This window comes from Dicentrarchus labrax, unplaced genomic scaffold (genome assembly GCF_905237075.1).
Source record: "Dicentrarchus labrax unplaced genomic scaffold, dlabrax2021, whole genome shotgun sequence".
Classification (NCBI taxonomy): domain Eukaryota; kingdom Metazoa; phylum Chordata; class Actinopteri; family Moronidae; genus Dicentrarchus; species Dicentrarchus labrax.
The window spans coordinates 17,182,711-17,203,050 of record NW_026136712.1 but is presented as its reverse complement, the minus strand read 5'-3'; the positions used below and the strand labels follow the sequence as shown (position 1 = coordinate 17,203,050).

At 41.6% G+C, this 20,340-nt stretch overlaps 2 protein-coding genes and 2 non-coding genes across 12 annotated transcripts; 3 read left to right on the top strand and 1 right to left on the bottom strand.

The window, feature by feature from the left end:
- Positions 1 to 302: 302 nt before the first annotated feature.
- On the top strand, positions 303 to 3,504 carry tha1 (threonine aldolase 1). Its single transcript, XM_051417423.1, has 7 exons — positions 303 to 707; positions 1,398 to 1,481; positions 1,561 to 1,649; positions 1,727 to 1,912; positions 2,026 to 2,163; positions 2,283 to 2,475; positions 2,563 to 3,504. The coding sequence occupies exons 1-7, from the start codon at positions 422 to 424 to the stop codon at positions 2,868 to 2,870; spliced, it is 1,284 nt and encodes a 427-aa protein (XP_051273383.1). The 5' UTR covers positions 303 to 421; the 3' UTR covers positions 2,871 to 3,504.
- Positions 3,505 to 3,720: 216 nt separating this feature from the next.
- On the bottom strand, positions 3,721 to 3,802 carry trnal-uag (transfer RNA leucine (anticodon UAG)). The gene has a single exon. It is a non-coding gene; the product is annotated as a tRNA-Leu (tRNA).
- Positions 3,803 to 4,135: 333 nt separating this feature from the next.
- Positions 4,136 to 18,887, top strand: eef2k (eukaryotic elongation factor 2 kinase). 9 transcript variants are annotated; one of them, XM_051417391.1, is made up of 21 exons: positions 4,136 to 4,333; positions 4,509 to 4,868; positions 5,428 to 5,693; positions 6,278 to 6,337; positions 7,713 to 7,813; positions 10,510 to 10,570; positions 10,690 to 10,727; positions 11,455 to 11,626; positions 12,079 to 12,228; positions 12,308 to 12,440; positions 12,691 to 12,818; positions 12,983 to 13,202; positions 13,310 to 13,368; positions 14,335 to 14,412; positions 14,722 to 14,778; positions 14,983 to 15,048; positions 15,603 to 15,734; positions 16,503 to 16,691; positions 16,787 to 16,911; positions 17,110 to 17,288; positions 18,273 to 18,887. In XM_051417391.1, the coding sequence occupies exons 3-21, from the start codon at positions 5,439 to 5,441 to the stop codon at positions 18,380 to 18,382; spliced, it is 2,313 nt and encodes a 770-aa protein (XP_051273351.1). In that variant the 5' UTR covers positions 4,136 to 4,333; positions 4,509 to 4,868; positions 5,428 to 5,438; the 3' UTR covers positions 18,383 to 18,887. The 9 variants fall into 9 exon arrangements, with proteins under 9 accessions (XP_051273351.1, XP_051273354.1, XP_051273350.1 ...); XM_051417390.1 differs by having other exon boundaries at positions 4,137 to 4,333; positions 4,509 to 4,843; positions 5,431 to 5,693; XM_051417389.1 differs by having other exon boundaries at positions 4,137 to 4,333; positions 4,509 to 4,843.
- A 1,281-nt stretch (positions 18,888 to 20,168) lies between these two features.
- trnal-aag (transfer RNA leucine (anticodon AAG)) lies at positions 20,169 to 20,250 on the top strand. The gene has a single exon. It is a non-coding gene; the product is annotated as a tRNA-Leu (tRNA).
- Positions 20,251 to 20,340: the final 90 nt, after the last annotated feature.

The window sequence follows — 20,340 nt, the reverse complement described above, 5'->3', positions numbered from 1 at the left end:
ACAAGATAACTCTTCTTACACACAATGTGAACACAAATTCAAGATGGCAGGTTTATTGTAATAGATTACATTAGACTGTAGTTACTCTGTTATTCTGTGTGCAATCTGTAAATGAAAGAAATCAGAATATCGATTATATGGATGGATTATAGAAATGAATAGAGGCACATTTGAACAGAGCATCAGTGTTTCTTTGTGGTATAATCAGCTTTGTTGGGATAGTGGCGCCGCCTCGAGGTCCACATTGCTCTGTGCACGTTGATCAGCTGATATGTCATCCATTAACTTTCCTTGCAGTCAATGATTATCGATTATGTACACCTAGAAGCGTCTAAACTGCTGGAAGAAGAAGAAGAAGATTATCGGTCCAAAGTTCAACTTAATAACACCATCCAATGGACGCGGTGACAGGAGGAGCATCATGTCTTTGAAAAAGTTTTCCTGCAGAGTTTTGTGTAAACTTTTGAGCCCCGGTGTCGCCTCGTGCACACCGATCAGTGCACGAGCAGCAGCCGACGTCGCGCGGGGATGGGGCTCCGCGCGTGGCTACTACAAACCCGGGTACACCGGGCCGGGTGGGGCGGCTCACTCCCGGGTAGTGGACCTCCGCAGCGACACGGTGACCAAGCCCGGGCCGGCGATGAGGCAGGCAATGGCGGAGGCCGAGGTCGGAGATGACGTGATGGGAGAAGACCCGACTGTTAACGGTGAGAGCCGAAGAGTGACTGTTTATAGTGGTTTATAAATTAAATATTTATATATATTATATATAATTAAATATTTATATATATTATCTTTGCCAGTTTGTGATGCTTTTATTCTTGAAAATATGTGTTTCTGCATATTGTTTACTAATTACTGCTTCTTAATTACTGTACATAACCTTTACATATTGGTTAATATCTTTGTGTCCCCTCGATTAAAGGTCCAGTATGTAACATTTAGGAGGAACTATTGGCAGAACTGGAATATAATATAAATTTTTATTAGTGTAGAATCACCTTAAACCTTAGAATGAGTCTTTTATAAACGCTTTTTTTATTTGCTCATATGTGACTCATTTTTATGACAGTGTGAACATCATTAATCACATGTAATTTAATCTTTTTCCATTCTTATTTGGGCCACTTTAATATGTCGTCCAAATCAGATACAGGTCAGATTGTTTTTGCAATGTGAACTCAGTGTGAACAGTCAAAATCAGAATTCATGTCACTCTAGATTGACATTCGTTATCCAGGTCACTTCAGCAACGTGACCTGTTCACACTGGAATCTGACATGAGCCACATTCAAAAAAAATAATGTGAGCAATAAATCAGAACGTAGCAATAGAGAAGAAGCTGGTTCTCTATAAACTCATCCCTAAATCTTACACTATCCGTCTGCTTTCTGCAGAGTTACAGAAGATTGCAGCTGATATGTTTCAGATGGAGGCCGCGCTGTTCGTTCCCTCTGGAACAATGAGTAATCTCATCGCAGGTGAGCTGTGCACTGATTGTCTGAAACCATTTTTACGAGGTCAGAACGGTCATAAACTCGCCCGTATTTCATCCCGCAGTGATGGTGCACTGCAGGGAGCGTGGCGACGAGATGATCGTGGGCGACCTGTCCCACTTACACATCTACGAGCAAGGAGGGAGCGCACAGGTGAGTGTACCACCCGCACCTCCGCGACCTCTGATCACCCGCAGGCGCATTCAGTGTGTGTTTGTGTGTTGACACAGCTGGCCGGTGTCCACGCCACCACAGTAACCACCCTCCCCGATGGAACGTTTGACTTGGAGCAGCTGGAGTCGAAGATCCGCCACGGTTACCCCGACCCCCACTACCCCCGATCTCGCCTCATATCTCTAGAGAACACCCACAACATACAGGGAGGACGTGTGCTACCTCTGACCTTCCTGCAGGAGGTGTGTGTGTGTGTGTGTGTGTGTGTGTGTGTGTGTGTGTGTGGCTCATACTTACTTTACAACACCAGGATGAAGGTTTGATCGCCTTTGGATGTTTTGTTTCCATCTCCAAGGTTCGCGCTTTAGCCGATAGATACGGTCTGTCAGTTCACATGGACGGAGCCAGGGTGATGAACGCCGCCGTGGCCCAGGGGGTTCCTCCGTCCACCATACTGCAGCACACACACACCGTCAGTGTGTGCCTCTCAAAGGTGGGGCTGCAGAAACACACACAGAGTGGACCACAACATGACATTAATGTGTGTTTTTGGGGTTAAATTCAACATCAAATACAACTTAAAAGTCAAATTTACATTATGGTGTGTGACAGGGTTTGGGGGCCCCAGTGGGAACTATACTAGCTGGACCCCAAGACTTCATATCCCGGGCAGTTCGGTGCCGTAAGGCCCTGGGTGGGGGGCTACGGCAGGCCGGTATATTAGCCGCAGCGGGAAAACTGTCTTTACTGGAGATGGTGGGAAGACTGGAGGAGGACCACCGCAATGCTAGGACCTTTGCTCAAGGTGAGTCTGCTCATATTTCTGTGAATTCATTAACTGTCGTCCATCGTAGTTCTTTTCGTAAACTTCTTCTTTCCTCGCCTCTGCCAGCTCTGCTCGACTGCGACCCTCCTGTGTTCGCGGTGGACATGGCCGCCGTGGAGACCAACATCCTGCGTTTCCGTCTAAAGGAGCCCGGTTTGAGTCCCTCCGAGTTTTGTGCCCGCATGGGTCAGGTCGGCGAGGGAGAGGAGGCGGCGCTGGGACAGGGGATACAAGTTCTCATGTACCCCCATTTTGGAAATTCGGTACGGGCTGTATGGCATCTTGGGATATCCCCTGAGGACACACAGCTCGCCGTCCAGAAAATGCAATTTGTGGCTTCTCGGTATTTGCAGGAAAAAGTCAGCGCCCAGTGAAACCTGATACTTCCCAAGATGATCTAATCTAATCACCAGGACTGATCAATGGAAATTTTTTGGGGTATATTTTATTATAGCGACCGGATGTAAACCGGGGACGCTGCGGTTCATGGATGGCGATCTAACCTCGAGACCACCAGACCGCCCTTGTTCCTTTTAGTTTAATTGGAATACTCTCTGAATTTGAGCAGCGTACTACTGTCTTCAGGGATTTGTATTCATGTTTTTATAGGCCTTGAAATGCTCGTACAAGAACATTTTATGCCAAAGTTTTGGTTATTTCAACTATTTCAACTTTAAATCTTACCTATTTAATCTTTAAATTTAATTTAAAAAATGTATAGTTATGGAGATGCAGCCAGCGATCATCAAGCCACAAGATGGCACTGATGTATCAGTCCCTGCTACGTAGTGACTGCAGGCAGAAGCTGACAGGAGGAAAAGCCTGTTTTTTGTTTCCTTTATAAATCTTTTTCTTTCCGGTTTCTAATTTTTGAAATTTTTTATTGCTGATATTCAATGATATGTAAAGCAAATACAGTGTAAATTAGGATGGTGATTTATAGGATTGTCACTTTTTTTATGTAAAATCCCTAAACTGAAACAAATTAAACCGAAGTCCTTCACTTGATAGGATCTTTGCCTTTGAAGTTTTTTTTTTAACATAATAAGAGTATGATAAATGTATGAAAACCATGACAACAATAATCATACACTATGTAATGTTGTTAGTTATGGATGGTGAAAGTAAATTATTATTGTTTTAGCTGGGGAAACTCTCTCAGGGATCACGACTCCAGTGACTCCACAGGACCATTGAAATCACGGTCTGCGTGAGAAAAGATTCTGGCAGCGGTGGGATTCGAACCCACGCCATCGAAATGACTGGAGCCTAAATCCAGCGCCTTAGACCACTCGGCCACGCTACCACGTTGCTCCACCACACCGCACAAGCCACTTTCTACCACTACAAGTACGTCCCCACATACCGACGCACTTTAACCGTTTGAGTGACTGAACTGTTGCTAACACTGATTACAGTATAACACTTTTTATATTTTATATAATTTTAATATAAGACTAGCGTGTGTTAAGCGGGATGTACAAACTGAACTGGCGTTAAATGGCAACGGTTGCGCCAACGGTCCGTTACTAACGTTACGCCGGAACGTTGTGACGTCAGGCGGCTGAGTACAAACAGCGCCAACCGTCAGCGTCAAGTTACCATTAGCTCAGATAGCTAGCTGCCGAACAACATTTCTGAGACTTGGTGCGAGTAAGTTCGTTAGTTGAGCGGCTTGTTTGGCATTATGTGCTGTGACATGTTGCACTATACCTAATATATAACTTATGTGTAGTCGGAAATTCCTGACGCAGCTCTTCGGGTTTCCCCACGAGGCTGACTGCTCGGGTATCTAACGGGTACTGTACGGCGAGTGCTGCGTTCAAATGCTCCTCCGGTAATCGTACCTACGACATTCACGCGGTTCTGCTCCAATAAAATCGCGAACCAATTTTACTATATTGGTCATATATTGCATTTCCTGTTTATATTTATAATATAAACCAAAATTAACTGTTAATCTGACTCATATGTATGTATTTACTAGTTTGTTCCTTTCTCCATCTCGACAGACGTCTGTTCTCATGTTCGTCTGTTATATTTCCGACGGCCGTGAAGGCAGCGGGAGGCAGGGGCGTGGCTGTCAGAGATAAAGTGCAGTACGTGCAGAGGGCTCACGTCGCCGTGGTGGACGGTAACAAGAACAACATCCCGCTGCCAGGCACGTCCCCGGACCTTCAGGATACATTGGAGAACCAGGACCGACCCACTCTGGTCTGGGAGGAGAGTTAAACCGCAGCTGCTGCTGCTGCTGCAGTCCTCGCCCATCTAACGTCCAACTGAAACTGAGAGACGGAAGAAGACCGAGCCTACACTGTTACAGCCTGTCGAGCTAAAGAGATTAAAGGTGTGTCTGTGCCTCCGGTTATAAGGTTGGTTGTTGATTTAATAGGTGCATTTAACAGCAGATGGCATTCGACCAAACTTAAATTAATACTTTTTAGTAAAGTAATATATCTATTGTTGTTGGTTCTGCATGATTTCTGTGGGAGCACATTGTCCCACATTGTGCTTGCATTCCTCTCCACTAACCAGCTGTCACTTTAAAAGTCTGCAAACACAGTTGCTTTGATTGATTACAGTGAGACTGATTGGTGCTTACAGCAGCGGAATAACTTAAGTAATGGGCTAAATTGCTTTTGCATGCTGACACTCATCATTTATTGCTTAAATCCACATTATATTAGTGTATATTTTGACTTTAATTGTTAGCATATGCTGGAGATCAATCATAGTGCAGCCACTTCTAAGGAAACACAGATAACTCTCTCATATTTGCCATAAGATGCACAGCTGTGCAGCCATGATGTAGGGTTGTTTTGAACACGTACTAACATGGCTGCCACAGATTAACTCCAAACAGTTTTTATGTGGCTCTGCATGCCTCTCACAGCCATGTCTCCTCTCTTGTCAACACACACACACACACAGCAGCAGACATCATGGAGGACGAGCTGATGTTCAGCATGGAGGAGGAGGAGGGCAGCGCCAAGAGAGCCCCTGTCCAACGCAGTGCCCCCAGTCAGCGGGCATCTTCCCTCAGTGATGCCAACGCCAGTGACGACGACGACGACGACGACCACTTCATCTGCCCCATCCTGGACGACTCTGCCAAAGAAATTTGCCACTACCTGAAGAATCTGGTTTACACCCGGCAGCTGTCAAACTCTCTCCCCAAGACCAACTTTATGTTCAAGGTGAGCCGTCGCCCCCGGCAACGCGATGCAACGATGCACGATCTCCCCAGAGATGATTGACAGTAAAGTGTCAGCTAATGTTGAAACCAAGTGCTCGAGCAGTGTTCAAGTCCTGCTCGTGTATCATCATAAACAGTTCTGCAATTAGCTGTGAGAACTGCTCTTTGCCTTATAAGGAGAGATGATCTGTGCATGCCTGCACACACGTACCAGTGTGTGTGTGTGTGTGTGTGTGTCCTGTTTAGTGTGAATGTGTGTATTTGTTTATTGAAGTGGAAAGCTGGGCAGTCACCTCCTTACTGTACTATCTCTAAAGAACAGGAAGTACCAGAGTGGTTTCCACCTCATGTGATCACGGTGCATGTAAACAACGTCTCTCGCTGCTCACAGCTACATTAAGGCCTCGAGTAATCAGAGCTGCTGTGCACCAGTCAACTGCTGGGATGAATGGCCTTTTTTTTTGTGTAGTGTTGTTGTTTGAAGGCAGTTCAAGTTATTTAACATATGTGCTTTGTGAATGTCAGCTATGTGCATATTCTGTTTGTTGATGAAAAGTCGTCCATTTTCTTCACTTTTCTACATAGAGTGAAACAGAAACAGAGGCAGAACCTCGGTCGTACAAGGTTTTGTCTGAGAGCGCACGGGTACGTTACAGATCAAATTATATCTTTCTTCTCTCCCTCTTCACCAGTGACCATCTACGCCTCCCTTCTCCCCCCTAACTCTGTAATTTACTGTCCTTTTTCTTTCCCTGTTTTGGAATGCTTTATTTAACTCTCGTAGCCACATATCTTTCACCTTGTCTCATTTCCCATGACTCTCTTCATGACTAATGTTCTGTGTATTCTAATCAGTGCATCTTCCCTTCCCACCAGACTGTACTTTGTTTAATGAATCTACTTTAACAAACACCAGAAATATTTATACATTGAAAAACAAATCCTATTTTTCTGGCGCGAGTCTCAAATTCTTGTTTTCCATTCTGCTGCTCTAAAATGTTGTTTTAGAAAATGATATAAATCCCAGAAATAAATTGGAATTAAAATGTATTTTGAGCACGGCTGTGCATTTCAGTGCCTTACCAGGCTTCGCCACTTGATCCTTAAAGTCTTGTGACCGCATGGAGATGTTTCACTCTCCTGCAGATGAACGAGGTCTGACGTAAGACGTGTCGCCTGCTGCTCCTCGCAAACAGACGCGACACTCGTATCAGTCGAAAATACAACTCTTCATGTAAATCCATGGCGCTAAATATAAACATGTCTAAAATGCCTGCTGTCGTGGTATACGAGGGAGACGTGCCGCTGTGCAGTACTGGATGGGTCAGGGTTTGGGTTACTGGAGCAGGTTTGACACTTGATTCATGGTCCCTACTAAGAAAGTTATTTTTTGAAAAGGGCACAACTGCAGATGGCCATGAAACATCATATGGTGATCACATTCATTTTAAGGTTTCACTGAATTATTTAAGTTATTATGGAACAGGTTGACCATTTTAATTTTCATTTTATGATTGTGTTTCTTCTTCCTGGTTTCTACTTATATATTTATTTATTTTTTCCTTCCTTCCTTCCTTAACCTCCTTACTTCCTGATTTGCATGCTGTTACAACAGCTGCAAACAAGGGTCATCCTTAGAGCAGGCTGTGTTTACATTGGTGTGTCCCTGTTGATAAAGGATCAGCATTGTCGGCTTCTCCTGCTCTTAGCTGATTAAATGCAAATACTTTGAAGAATGTAGGGGGAAGCTACTCAATACACAAACTGTGAAATTTAATTTGCATAATTCATGAGCACAATACGGGTACTTAGAGAAAGTGATTGTGTTGTGCAGAAAAAAAGCACAAAAGCTTGAAATTGCCTCTATTTTACTAATTCAATTTCAGGTTTTCTGCATTTAAAGCTTCCCCTCCTTCCTCTAAGTGTTCAAGCAAACCTGTTTAGGAAATTGACTCTTCCATACGTTTTGCATATAAACAAACTTTGCCAGCTAATAAGTCGTGTTTGTTCACTGTGACAGGACGCATGGAAGAATGCAATTGAAAAGGCCAAGGCCATGCCCGACCCCTGGGCCCAGTTTCATCTGGAGGAAATCCAGACTGAAGCCTGCATTCGTTACAGGTATGAAATTTACAGCTCTAATCGACCTTTGTCATCGAAGACATTTTGACGAAGAGCGTATTTCAGAAGTGGTATTTATCCAATATTATAACATTCACACCTTGAGGACTTTAAATTTCAATTAAAGTTGCATTAATTGATGTTTTGCTGTAAACACAATGCATCTTTATCATCGTTATGAAGTTGATTTTGCAAACTTGTTAGCAAACAGTTGCAGTATCTGGTTCTTTCGCTGCTAAATGCTCCACTATGTTGTTCACCAGTTAGTCACTGACGTTGGCTGCCTGCTGTTTGGTGCTGAACAGGGAGCATTCGATGTGTTTATAAGAGGTTTGTTTCACTGAAAATAGCTGCCTGCTGTGGCCAAAAACAACACTGATGAGAGCAATGAGACAGAAACACAGCAGTTAATAGCCAAAAGACACTAAAGAACTCTAAACTGCTAAAAGCTTAGAGGAACAGCAGAGTTGGGTGATTGTCTGTGGTTTCATCACTACAAGCGACCACTTTCACATTACACACATTCATCTGACCCATTGTCAACATAAAAAGACTAAATTTAGCTTTGTATTAGGATTAGGACCTTTTATATTGCCAGGAATATTCCCATTGAGATTCAACATTTCTTTTACAAGGGTGTCCTGGCCAAGACACCACGTTTCAGGAGAAACAACAGACTTAAAACAAGAGACGGTAAACAACAGGAAGACAAACAGCATACAAATTTCACTTAGAGAAAACAAGCAGTATTATTCAGTAAGTATTCTGTAACAGGACAGGTGCATTCAGTGGTCAAATAGTTCTTTTAATCCTGTTTTTGTAAACTTATAATATAAATAATCCAGTTTAAGGTGACTGTAGCTCACACCCAGATGAGGGTGCAATTTGTTCCCTTGATCGAAGGTTACAACTACTGATTCTGTAGGGAACATAAATAAGACGGCAGCTTGGGTAATATGGCCTATTAACTGACATAGTTTAGTATTAGTTGACGCTGACACATTGGTATTAGCCAGCGTTGGTCTTTAACTGTAACTGAAGTGTCAGCGGTTGGCTCGTATCTCGGTCAGTGGTGCTAATCTTAACTGTTGACAAACATTGCTGCCACTTCACTGGACACATTGCCGTCCTTTGGCCCATCCAGTTCTTCTTTATCTCGCGCTGTAGCTGGGACACTTGAGTGTTCACCCAGATGTTTTGGTCAACATAACGCCGATATAAACGTACCCACCCTGTGCAGAGTTCTCTGGCGTGGGCAGCAACAATTGAATGGGTGTGGGCAAAAAAGCAGGGGGGAAAATGAATGCCTCTGCTTGTGTTTGTGTTAGGTCGGTTACATAACAGACTACACAGAGAGAAAGGATTGTCAGGAGCTGGGATTTGCCCTCCTGTTCTCTTTTCATGTGCTAAATTTACCCACATGTAACCTCACTCCTCCTTCCCTCTCTTAAGCCCCCCTGTAGTATGAACTCGGAGGAATGAATGTCACGGTACACTGTGTTCCGAGGCTTGTTGGCAGAAACGAGCAAGCTTTATTTTTTTGGACGGGGAATAGAGCGCTGTTCTTCGAGTGGAGAAGGAAAGCTTGATACTGAGTTTCTAGTGCAAAGGCGCTCAGGTTTCAGCAGTGAAGAGTTGCAGCTGCACCTACAGTTCATGTGCAGTATTCATTAACTCACGACACACAGCATGCCAAGTCAAACAGACACACTGACCCAGACATACAGTGTGTACACTTTCATCACCATATTGACTCCACGAGTCCTTCTCTGAATACATGCATCCCCTTTGCTTTAAATCCAAATAACCTCAAGTCCAAAAAGAAATGGGCGCAGACAAAATGGCCTTTCTTTGGAAAGAGGTCACACAGCTTTTGTGTCTCCTTCTTCTCCTTGTTGTTTTTCCGCACAGAGGAAACTGGATGCTTCATGTGCGTCCTTGATAAGACTTTATAAAGGTCTGCTGATAGACAAGCTCCCTCACAGAGGGCAAAGAGTAACTTGGCTAACGTGATCGAGACCTTTAGTAGCAGACTCATAAGAGACAAAAGAGTCCTGTGAACTGGCTCAGCATTGTGAGCTGGCTCAGCGTTGTAGGCCGTCTAGTGAGAGTGATTTGTAACGTGGCAGGTGGAAAACAAAAACAAGTGCCAGTTCTCCATGCAGAGCAGGGTGACAGGTCTCACACAGCCGCTCTGCTGGAAAGGAACTAAAAGGCTGTTTTGATTAGTGTTTTATGTTTTTGTCTTCAATACGACACCAAGCTGACATCTGCAGATGACTCATTTTGTGCTGCCAATGATCCAATAACGAAAAAAGATTACACTAATATAAATCAAATAAAAGCAACAAAATCTCACATTAAAGAAGCTGAAACAATCTTAACAAAAATATTGTTCACTGACTGATATACAAACTGACAATAATCATAAACACCGATCTCCTACCTTTTTAACATGTAAAAAAGTAGGATAGTAACTGGAGTTAGATGTTAAAATGATATGACTGTTTGTGACTGTTTGCTGTCCTTTATTGTCACCAAAGTCAGTAGGATCCATCCTCTGGGGACCATGAATGTCTGCATACAATTACAGACCAATACATTGAATAGTTGTTGGGATATATCATCTAAAACTATGCATCAACCAACCGACACCGAATTGAGTGAACATAATCAATATAAGTAATTCTCCGCAGGTACAATGCCGTCACAGGAGAGTGGGCTCAGGACCAGGTCCACATCAAGATGGCTTCCCAGGTATCACTTCTCTCTAGAAGAGGACTGTTTGGCCAATATCTTAAAAAACACATATACTGGAGAGTCTTCCAGTTTCTTATTTCTTGTCTAATCTGTTTCCTCTGCCTGCTTTCTCACAGCCGTTTGGGAAAGGGGCCATGAGGGAGTGCTTCAGAACGTAAGTCGAACTGTTTCTCTTCATTCATCATTTCTCATCCAGAGGTTATTGCCCTCGTACTCTAGTAACCGAGGCCTCCGTGGTCTCGGTGTAAACAAATCAGGGGGGTATCTCAGTCCTAGATTGTAGCCTATAAGTGATGCAGGTCCACATTCCTCAGATTTCTTGCTGCAGCTCTGGAGGATAGCTGCTCAGTAGTTTTAGATCCAAAGATGGTGCTGAGAAAATCTCGCTGACGCAGCTCTATAAAGTCTTCCATGATGGCACTGGGGCTTTATTGTTAACTTTATTGATTCCCTCGATCTTTACAGTTCTGGGTGAAATAGATTTTAAGCACGTGGTGTTATCACTGCTCCGCTGTGGCTTCTGCAGGCTTTGTGGAATTAACGAGAAAAAGACAATAGTCTAATTATTAATGTTTAATCCTCAGTTATGTGGGAAATGTAGAAGAGAGTGCAATTTTTCTGTGAGAGGTGGGGGTTAATGGATGCCTCTGACAAAACCCAGAGCAATAAAATAACCCCTTCCCAGACCCTGCAAGCCTAAACAAGATAGAAAAGCTAAAAAAAGAAAGTCTGTACATCTGAAATGTGGTATGTCCCTGTTGTACACATGTTCTGGGACATCAGTTCGAGTCGATGTTATAAAAAAAAATTTTTTTTATTAAATCTAAATATAATTTAAATTCTGCTGCAATATCCTCTGCTCTTATTTATTTTCCCTCCAGGAAGAAGTTGTCGAATTTCTCACATAGCAGCAACTGGAAGTCAGCGTCTAATTATGTGGCCAAACGTTACATGGAGACAGTAGACAGAAATGTTTACTTTGAGGACGTCAGGCTGCAAATGGAGGCCAAACTCTGGGGAGAGGAGTACAGCCGCCACCGACCTCCCAAACAGGTACTGGAGAGACATTTACAGCCCACTGTTGTGCTCAGTAGTTCGTGCTTTCAAGGAATTATCGCTGATTTTATCACTATAAACTTAACATTTTTTTCCATTGTTGATTCATTTGACAATCGTGTTTTTTAATTAAGCAATTTGGTCTATTTAATGTCAAAAATCACAGCTTTGCAGAGCCCAGTGTTCCTAAAATGTTTTGTTTTGTCCAATCAAAAGCTCCAAACACAGAGACATTCAGTTTATTTATATATATATATATATATATATATATATATATATATATGTATGTGTGTATGTATATATGACAAAGAGAATCTTTTTGTGAGACAATTTATTATATTTCATTATTAAGAATCGGGTGTTACCATAACTCTCTTTATTTCAGCATTAAAAGCTATAATTTGATCACTATCGAAGGTCTGTACTGCACATCTGTTTCTCATCCTCAGGTGGACATCATGCAGATGTGCGTGGTGGAGATGAAGGACAGACCAGGTAAACCTCTCTTCCACCTGGAACATTACATCGAGGGCAAGTACATTAAATACAACTCCAACTCCGGCTTTGTGAGGGACGACAACATCCGACTCACTCCGCAAGTGAGTGACATCGCCTTTAGGTATCAATACGTGTTTGTCTAATAATCACTTAATAACGTTTCCCTTTTGTATCCATCAGGCCTTCAGTCACTTCACTTTTGAGCGATCTGGCCACCAGCTGATCGTGGTGGACATCCAAGGAGTCGGAGATCTCTACACTGACCCTCAGATCCACACAGAGAAGGGAACTGACTTTGGGGATGGAAATCTAGGTACAGCTATCTTTTATATAAACATAAACTGCTGCTGGATGCTGTGTGTGTGTGTGTGTGTGTGTGTGTGTGTGTGTGTGTGTGTGTGTGTGTGTGTGTGTGTGTGTGTGTGTGTGTGTGTGTGTGTGTGTGTGTGTGTGTGTGTGTGTGTGTGTGTGTGTGTGTGTGTGTGTGTGTGTGTGTGTGTGTGTGTGTAATGTTTGAAAAGTTAGAAATTATTCAAGAAGCCTTAATCACACCTGTGTTCCAGGCGTTCGAGGCATGGCGCTGTTCTTCCACTCCCACCTGTGTAACAAGATCTGCAAGAGTATGGGCCTGACGCCTTTTGACCTTTCCCCCCAAGAGAAGTCCCAGCTGGACTGCACCAACAAACTGCTGGTAATTTTAACATTTTAATGATAATTAATATAGTGTCAACAACTGAATACAGTGAAAACAGTGGAGAGAAAGAAGGAAAAAAGTGCCACATTCTGAATTTGAATAAATCTTACTACTTGTTCTGCCCTCTCCTGTTTCCTCAAATATTCTTGTTTTTATTTCAGAAGTCGGCTCAGACGGTGCTGCGGGGCTGCGAGGAGCCCTGTGGTTCTCCTCGCGTTCGGACAATGTCGGGAAGCCGGGCGCCTCTGCTGTTATCCCGCCTGTCTGAGACGTCCTCTGCGGACGAGAGCATGAGCGACGTGGACTCGGTTCCCTGCTCGCCTCTCATCTTCCCCTGCTCCCCGCTAGCTGCACCTGGATTTACGGGCAGGTCCCCCGCTGGTACGTGCATGAACGCATCATTTACATACTGTACATGCATAACAGTATGATTTATGTAGTTATCATTACGGTGTCCACATTGTAAATATTGTTTCTACATTTCACAGGATTATCTTTTACTGGGATGAATGAACACAATAACAATAACAACACAGGCGAACACAAGGTGAGAAATAACTCCAAAAAGCACAGAAAATGTTGCTGTGTCACTTTTAGCCAAATATTCTCCCATGTTTGAATTTAATTCAAGTCTCTAATGTCAAGGTGAAAGTTTGTTTTGGCCTTTTTTATTTATATTTATATATATTTTCTAGGCAGATAATCTGTAATCAAATGAAGAGAAGCTGAAAATATGTGTTGGAGCCATTTTCATCTGTCACTTAAATACAGTAGAAATGTTTTTGATCATTTGCATATGGGTCATATTGTCGACTGATCACATGATCAAATAAAACACATCACCGGTAAATGACAGTTTCAAAATAGAGTTAAAAATGCTTTACATGGGAAAATGAATTATATGATTATAATATTTCAGCACTGCGATGAACTTAAATCAGGTAATTAAAAGTAAAAACTATATCTGATCAAATTCATCCACAATTAAAGAGGACAAGAAGCACAAAATAGGCAAATAAATATAATTGTATTGGCATTTTTTAATATTCTGGCAGTTTCACAGTATTTTTTGCATGACTGGGCCTTTTTATATTGGTTTATAGTTACTTATTCTACTGTCTACATAGAATATGAAAACATTTTAATGTCATGTATATACTGAAGGCTTTCTTGGTCCCACAAAATGATAAAATATATGAAGGAATCAAACAATTTTATTGAGCAAACTGCAACATAGTAAAAACAGAACTTAAAATAAAAAAGTTACGCCAACAACTGCTTCCTTTTTAAAACAAAATTTTAGTTTAGTTTATATAATAAACATAAAACTGACATAAAATACTGAAAGACAATATAAAAGCATGAATGACATTGGCAGTATGAATTATTTTTGAGATGATCCTCAGAGGAAACATGATTGGACAACTCAAAGAAGACTGAGACGCAAGTCATCAACCACCTCGCACACAACTCACAAGTCACCTCACCGATTTGTTTTGATTTCTGTGTGTAGGACCCTGATAGTGGCGGGGACAGCGGCTACCCCAGCGAGCGGAGGAGCGAAGGCGACCCAAATGACCACGTGGACGGGGTAAAGATTTCCATTTGACTTTGGTTTGATTTAATTTCGGGCCAAACGATGTCCAGGATTTTGTACGAGTCTGTCGAAAAGGTACAGATGTAGAATATAGATAAACAATGACAAGAAATGTATTTGTATATGTGTATTTCTGGTGTTGGTTCAGCATACTACAAACATAAACACATCCCTTTTTAACAATTATCAAACCCTGACATGTTCCACTTCTCTTGTTACTGTATGTAGTTGACTCTCAGTAGCCGTTAGTCTGTTAACATTTCCTCCTCCTCGTTTTATAATGCATGTTGTATCATCACGTAGGCCCATCATCGCTACAAAAGACAGTATTCTGAGTCGGATGAGGACAGTGTCAGACGGGTAAACAAACATAGATGCAACAGTGTGTAAACGTCATCCTCACCTCGATCATAATCATCCTCACCGCAATCATATAACCCTCCTCTTATTTTCCTTGTCTTTCTTCACTTTGTCTTTTTCCCCCTTTTTTTTGCCTAACAATGAAAGCCCTCCCTCACTTTCCCTCTAATTCAGCTCCTCCTGCTCTTTGTGTTCCCTCACTAGAGGAAGATGGTAGCTCCTCCAAGAGTCTCTGCCAGCTTATATTCAAACACTCCTGACAACGAATCGGTGATTATTTGCACGGAGGCTCGTTTGCCAGCCGTTTGCCCGTGCAGTGCTGTGCAGCCTTATTGCTATCGAGCTTTATCAAGCATGAGTCTGAGGTTAGGATCTGAGCATCTGATTACACAAGCTGCTGCTGTTTCCACTCTGCTTTATTTCTAGTTGAATGAATGAAAACAGTCCTCAAAATGCAAAATATTATAAAATGATAGATCGACATTTGGAAAAGAAACACCATCTACCTCTGCTTCACCAACTCCATCATCTTGCTAATGATTCATGATGACTGTGTGTGTGCTCTTGCTCCCATGCTTTACTTGATTTGCTTTCACTGAGTGACAGGCCAGCAGGGATGTACTCCTCCAGCTCTGAGCTCAGTCATATAAATAACTAAAACAGACTGTTCTGGATGGGTACACCCCTGAGAGTGTGATTTGTCAACAAGCACTTGACTTTAGCTTCATCCTGTGATTCTGTTTTCTGATTATTATTGTGAAGAACAAGTGGTAACAGTCTCCCCTTTTATTCTTTCTCCTTCTTAACTGTCTTTTTATTCTCAGCTGACAGAGGAGAAGTGGAACTTCTACCATTCATCTCGCGCTCACGTCCATCGACCTTCCTGTGTGGCCACTGAGGTGGAGCGACTCGGCGCTATGCTGCAGAAGAAGATTGGCCAGTCAAACCTCGGGAAGGTAAAACGCGAATGATTGAATTCTACAAATACTCGACGCTCCACACAAAACAATTATTTCCACCACTATATGCATATTGTTTTAGTCTTGCAGTCAAAAAGGAGCACATATGAGCACTAATTCACTACTCCTAGCTCACCTGGTAGATTGCGTGCCCCATGTAGGCTGAGTCCTTACTGCAGCAGCCCAGGTTTGACTCCGACCCGTGGCCCCCCTCTCTCTCCCCTCTTACCTGTCTTCAGCTGTCCCATCAAATAAAGGCATAAAAAAAACCCCAAAATATATCAAAAACAAGATACAAGCAACATATACTGTACATATTTCAAGTCATGTCTTAGTTACCAAAACATCAACTAATTAGCTAAAGAACTCTTATTCTTTGTGCACGCAAAAAATCAAAAATTTTTATGAATCATGCTGACTGCTGGTATCGTTATCTCACAGGAGGGCCATTTAAAAGTACAGGTACAACAACAAACAGCAGTTTCTATACATTTTTATATCATCATTTTATATCTTAATTGTTCATAAGCCAAACAACAAATGAAGACCCAAAACTGTCCCTCATCAAATAATAATCTTGCATCCCAAATTATATTATATTTTTGACATCATGTCACGGGCCGGAGGGAAGGGGATGGAGAGCCGTAAATGGCCTCCGTTCTGGCAGGTTGGGATCCATGGTCTAACTTGTCTTGTGAAAATCATGTTCATGGTTAGTTTTGTATTAGTTTGAATATATCCTTGATCTCCCTCCTTCCTGCCCAGGTCCACCTGGCGATGGTGCGGTACCACGAAGCGGGTCGTTTCTGCGAGAAGGACGAGCAGTGGGATCAGGACTCGGCCATGTTCCACCTGGAGAGAGCTGCACTGTGTGGAGAGCTGGAGGCCATCGTAGCCTTGGGACAGTGCTGTCTGCAGCTGCCTCATCACATACTGCCAGACGTGGAGATGGAGGTATCAGTTTATTCTGACTTCTCTCTTCAGCTGATTTGACTTTGATTTAGAACAAAATGCACCTTCGTTTTCTTACATTTCTGTGCTATTGGCAGGATAATGCAGGAAACCGGATGAAAGGTTTTAAGTATCTGCTGCAGGCTGCTGAGGCTGGTGACAGATCTTCTATGATCATAATGGCCAGAGCCTTTGATAATGGGATCAATCTGTCAGCTGACAGGTCAGTGAAGGTGTGAAAAGTTGGACTTTGACGTTTGAGGTGGATAAAAATATCCCTTCAAATGAATCCTGGTCCAACAATCATGATAATACTGCCCCCTAGAGGGATTTGTAGAAGTTTTTTTATTACAGGAAGCAGATTCTATTTTTAATGCTGAACGCTGAATGTTTTGTGCATTATTGTTTTTTAATTATCCAGGAAGCAGAACTGGGAGGAAGCGATTCACTGGTACGACAGTGTGTTGAACATGTCGGACTATGACGAGGGCGGAGAGTTTGATGGGACGCAGGACGAGCCTCGCTACCTGCTGCTGGCCAGAGAGGCAGAGATGTACCAAGAGGGAGGCTACAACCTCAAGGCAGACCCACAGAGAGCAGGTTCGACTTCCATGCTGGCTTAACAGACCTCACTGTGCTGAATATGTATGGATATACCCTCGTAAGGATTAAACTCTGGCTTACTCCTTCATGGAGGCTGGTGGCTGTAGTCAGGAGGATTATTGTGTTAACCCAGAAAAAAACGTCTGTAAAAACTCCTCAAACACGCCTGTAGCATATTCCATGTTCCTGATGTTGATCCATAGTTTCTCCACAACATGGCTAAATACACTCTCTCTGTGTCATGCAGTAGCCTCTTGTATTTAGCAATTTATTGGCAAAGCGACAAACTGATGGTCGACAGCGTATGAGCAAACATTTTAAAACCCTTGGTTATCAGCTGTGGATTAATACACATTAGGTGCTCTAATGCAGCCAGTCTCAACCACTGGTAAGTCTCAGAGCGCCATCCAGTGGGCAGTGGAGGTAGTGGTACTGCCAAATGGTTAGATAGAAATAAAACACATTTTTTAGTCGTTTATCTAGTTGTTATTATATCTAAAGAGTCTAAAATTCAAATTTTCAATAACCAGTTACGTTAGAATATCACCATTAAATCACAAAACATTTTAAAGAGACAAACATGTTTTGCAGCTGTTAGATATACGCTCCCTCGGATGCAGTGACGCAAAATGGATCCGTTTTTGTAACGAAAAAGTCAAAAGCCTCTCAGAAATCTGACAACGGTGTAGCACATATTTCCACTTTTTGTCGTGTTGTGTTTTTTTCTCATGTATTTGGGAAGGTCGTCCTTTTTTAACAATCAGCAGAAGGATGCAGTATGTGCGACTGAATCCAAATAAACTACAGTGTTGGACAATAAAGGAGCTCTATTGCACAGATAAATAACGTATATGAGGCTACACAAACAATTCTTGTTAGTCGCATCGATTCATTGTTGGTTTTGGTCTTTTTATGAGAAAAATGTTGATGGATAATCATCTCTGCCTCCATCCTAACCTCTCATACCGTCCCTTTCTGCAGGTGATCTGTTTACAGAAGCGGCAGAAGCTGCCATGGCGGCCATGAAAGGTCGATTGGCGAACCAGTACTACATGAAAGCTGAAGAGGCCTGGGCGCTAATGGAGGAGTAATTCTTTTTATCACAGAAAGGCCACTGGAGGGTTAATGTGTCTGATAGTTGGGCTGATTTATACACAATCAGGATACAACCTGAATTGTTATCGTTTACATATTTTTTTTATTGCAGAATGTTTTGCCCTTTGTGCTCTGTGTGTGTGTGTGTGTGTGTGTGTGTGTGTGTGTGTGTGTGTGTGTGTGTGTGTGTGTGTGTGTGTGTGTGTGTGTGTGTGTGTGTGTGTGTGTAATGATCAGGTTTCCAGGTTTCTGCTCTTCTTTTTCCCGTTTGTGAAGCTTGTCTTCCTGGCTCCTGTTTTCTTTTTAAATTTCCTGTCTCTGATCACCTTTTGGATTAAAGTGGTTGCATGAAAGAAGAAGGTCTGAAGAATCAAAACAAAGAAAATGGTTTACTTACTGTTGCCCTTAAATGTTAGCACACTTATGTTGGAAGTATATATGTAAAAATGCTTGGAGTTTAAAACTGTAAAATAAAGTTTGGATTGCTTTTTATGGATTAAAGTACTGATGATTTTGTTCTTCATTTTTAATAATAGTAAAATAGATAATATTCATTATTACCCTGGAGGGCTTTGGACCTCATATTACAGTAAAAATGTTAATATATAATAATTTCAAATCCAAAATGCTTTAATGCAACCAGAACACTTCATATTTTTTTCTGTCAACTTGCTCTACCAGAACTCTAATTTTTAAATTCTGTCTACTTTGTTGCTCATAACAAAATAACCTAGAAACAGGTGGGATCCCATTAAACAATGAGAATGAATATGCTATCATACAGAAGTGCAATAAATATACTTTCGCGTATAATATAATAAGTATAATAATGTAATACTAGATATACGATACACTATTTTACAGTATGTAGATGTAAGAAACTGAAAGGCAAAAGTTACCTGTATGCGTTATCAATGAATCATTTTATTTTGGATGTAGTTAACGTATGTTTAATTTAAATGTGTGTTATGTCCGGTTTTGAATTTAGATGTAACCCTCTGGATTACTGTTCTCTGCGTGGATTAAACTCATTACACCTCTCTGATTTATGGGACATAATCACTGAACATATACAGATATTGTTAGAGACTAGTCGATATTGTACATACATAGCTATATGCCACTTCTCATGTTTATAAGTTGTGCAACTCACCAAGAAGTGACCTTTGACCTTGTTTATATTTTTGACAAGGCTGTTTATTGTATTTTATACTTGCAGCATTTGATATTTAATATGTTTGCACTCTTTTTTTTTGGAACTCATGTTTTATTTTCAACAAAATATTCCATTCCATACATACAATACAATTTTACATTTTTACCTTACACTTCACACATTTACAGCTGCTACAAAATACACAAATAAATAAGTAAAAAACAAAAAGACGAAAAAATAATAATAATAATAATAAAAAGTAATAATAAATAAGACAAAAGTACACTTTTCTTATTGCATTAGCAAACTCACTACAGGGCTCCATCTCTTTATAAATGTAGGTCTTTGTAGCCTTATTGCATATGTAATTTGTTCCGTCTCATACAGTTCCCATACTTATTTAAGCCATATGTTATATGTTTGCACTCTTGATAAGTAAATTTCTATCTCATCTCATCAGTTTTAAAGGAGTATGTAAACATAAGTACAACAATACTAAACGATTTTCAGGTATTTGAGTGAGAAACATTTCAGGAATTAATGTCAAAACTATTAAAAGTTCAGTTTAAACATGTATTCATTGTAATAACGGATAATAGATAACGGCCCGTCATTGGTGGTACTAAGGTAGCGTGGCCGAGCGGTCTAAGGCGCTGGATTAAGGCTCCAGTCTCTTCGGGGGCGTGGGTTCGAATCCCACCGCTGCCAGAAACCTTTTTTTTCTACACACAACTTAATTTAATAAATAAACCAAACACACACGCGGCTCCTCTGTGACTGTTAACAAAGCTCAACATT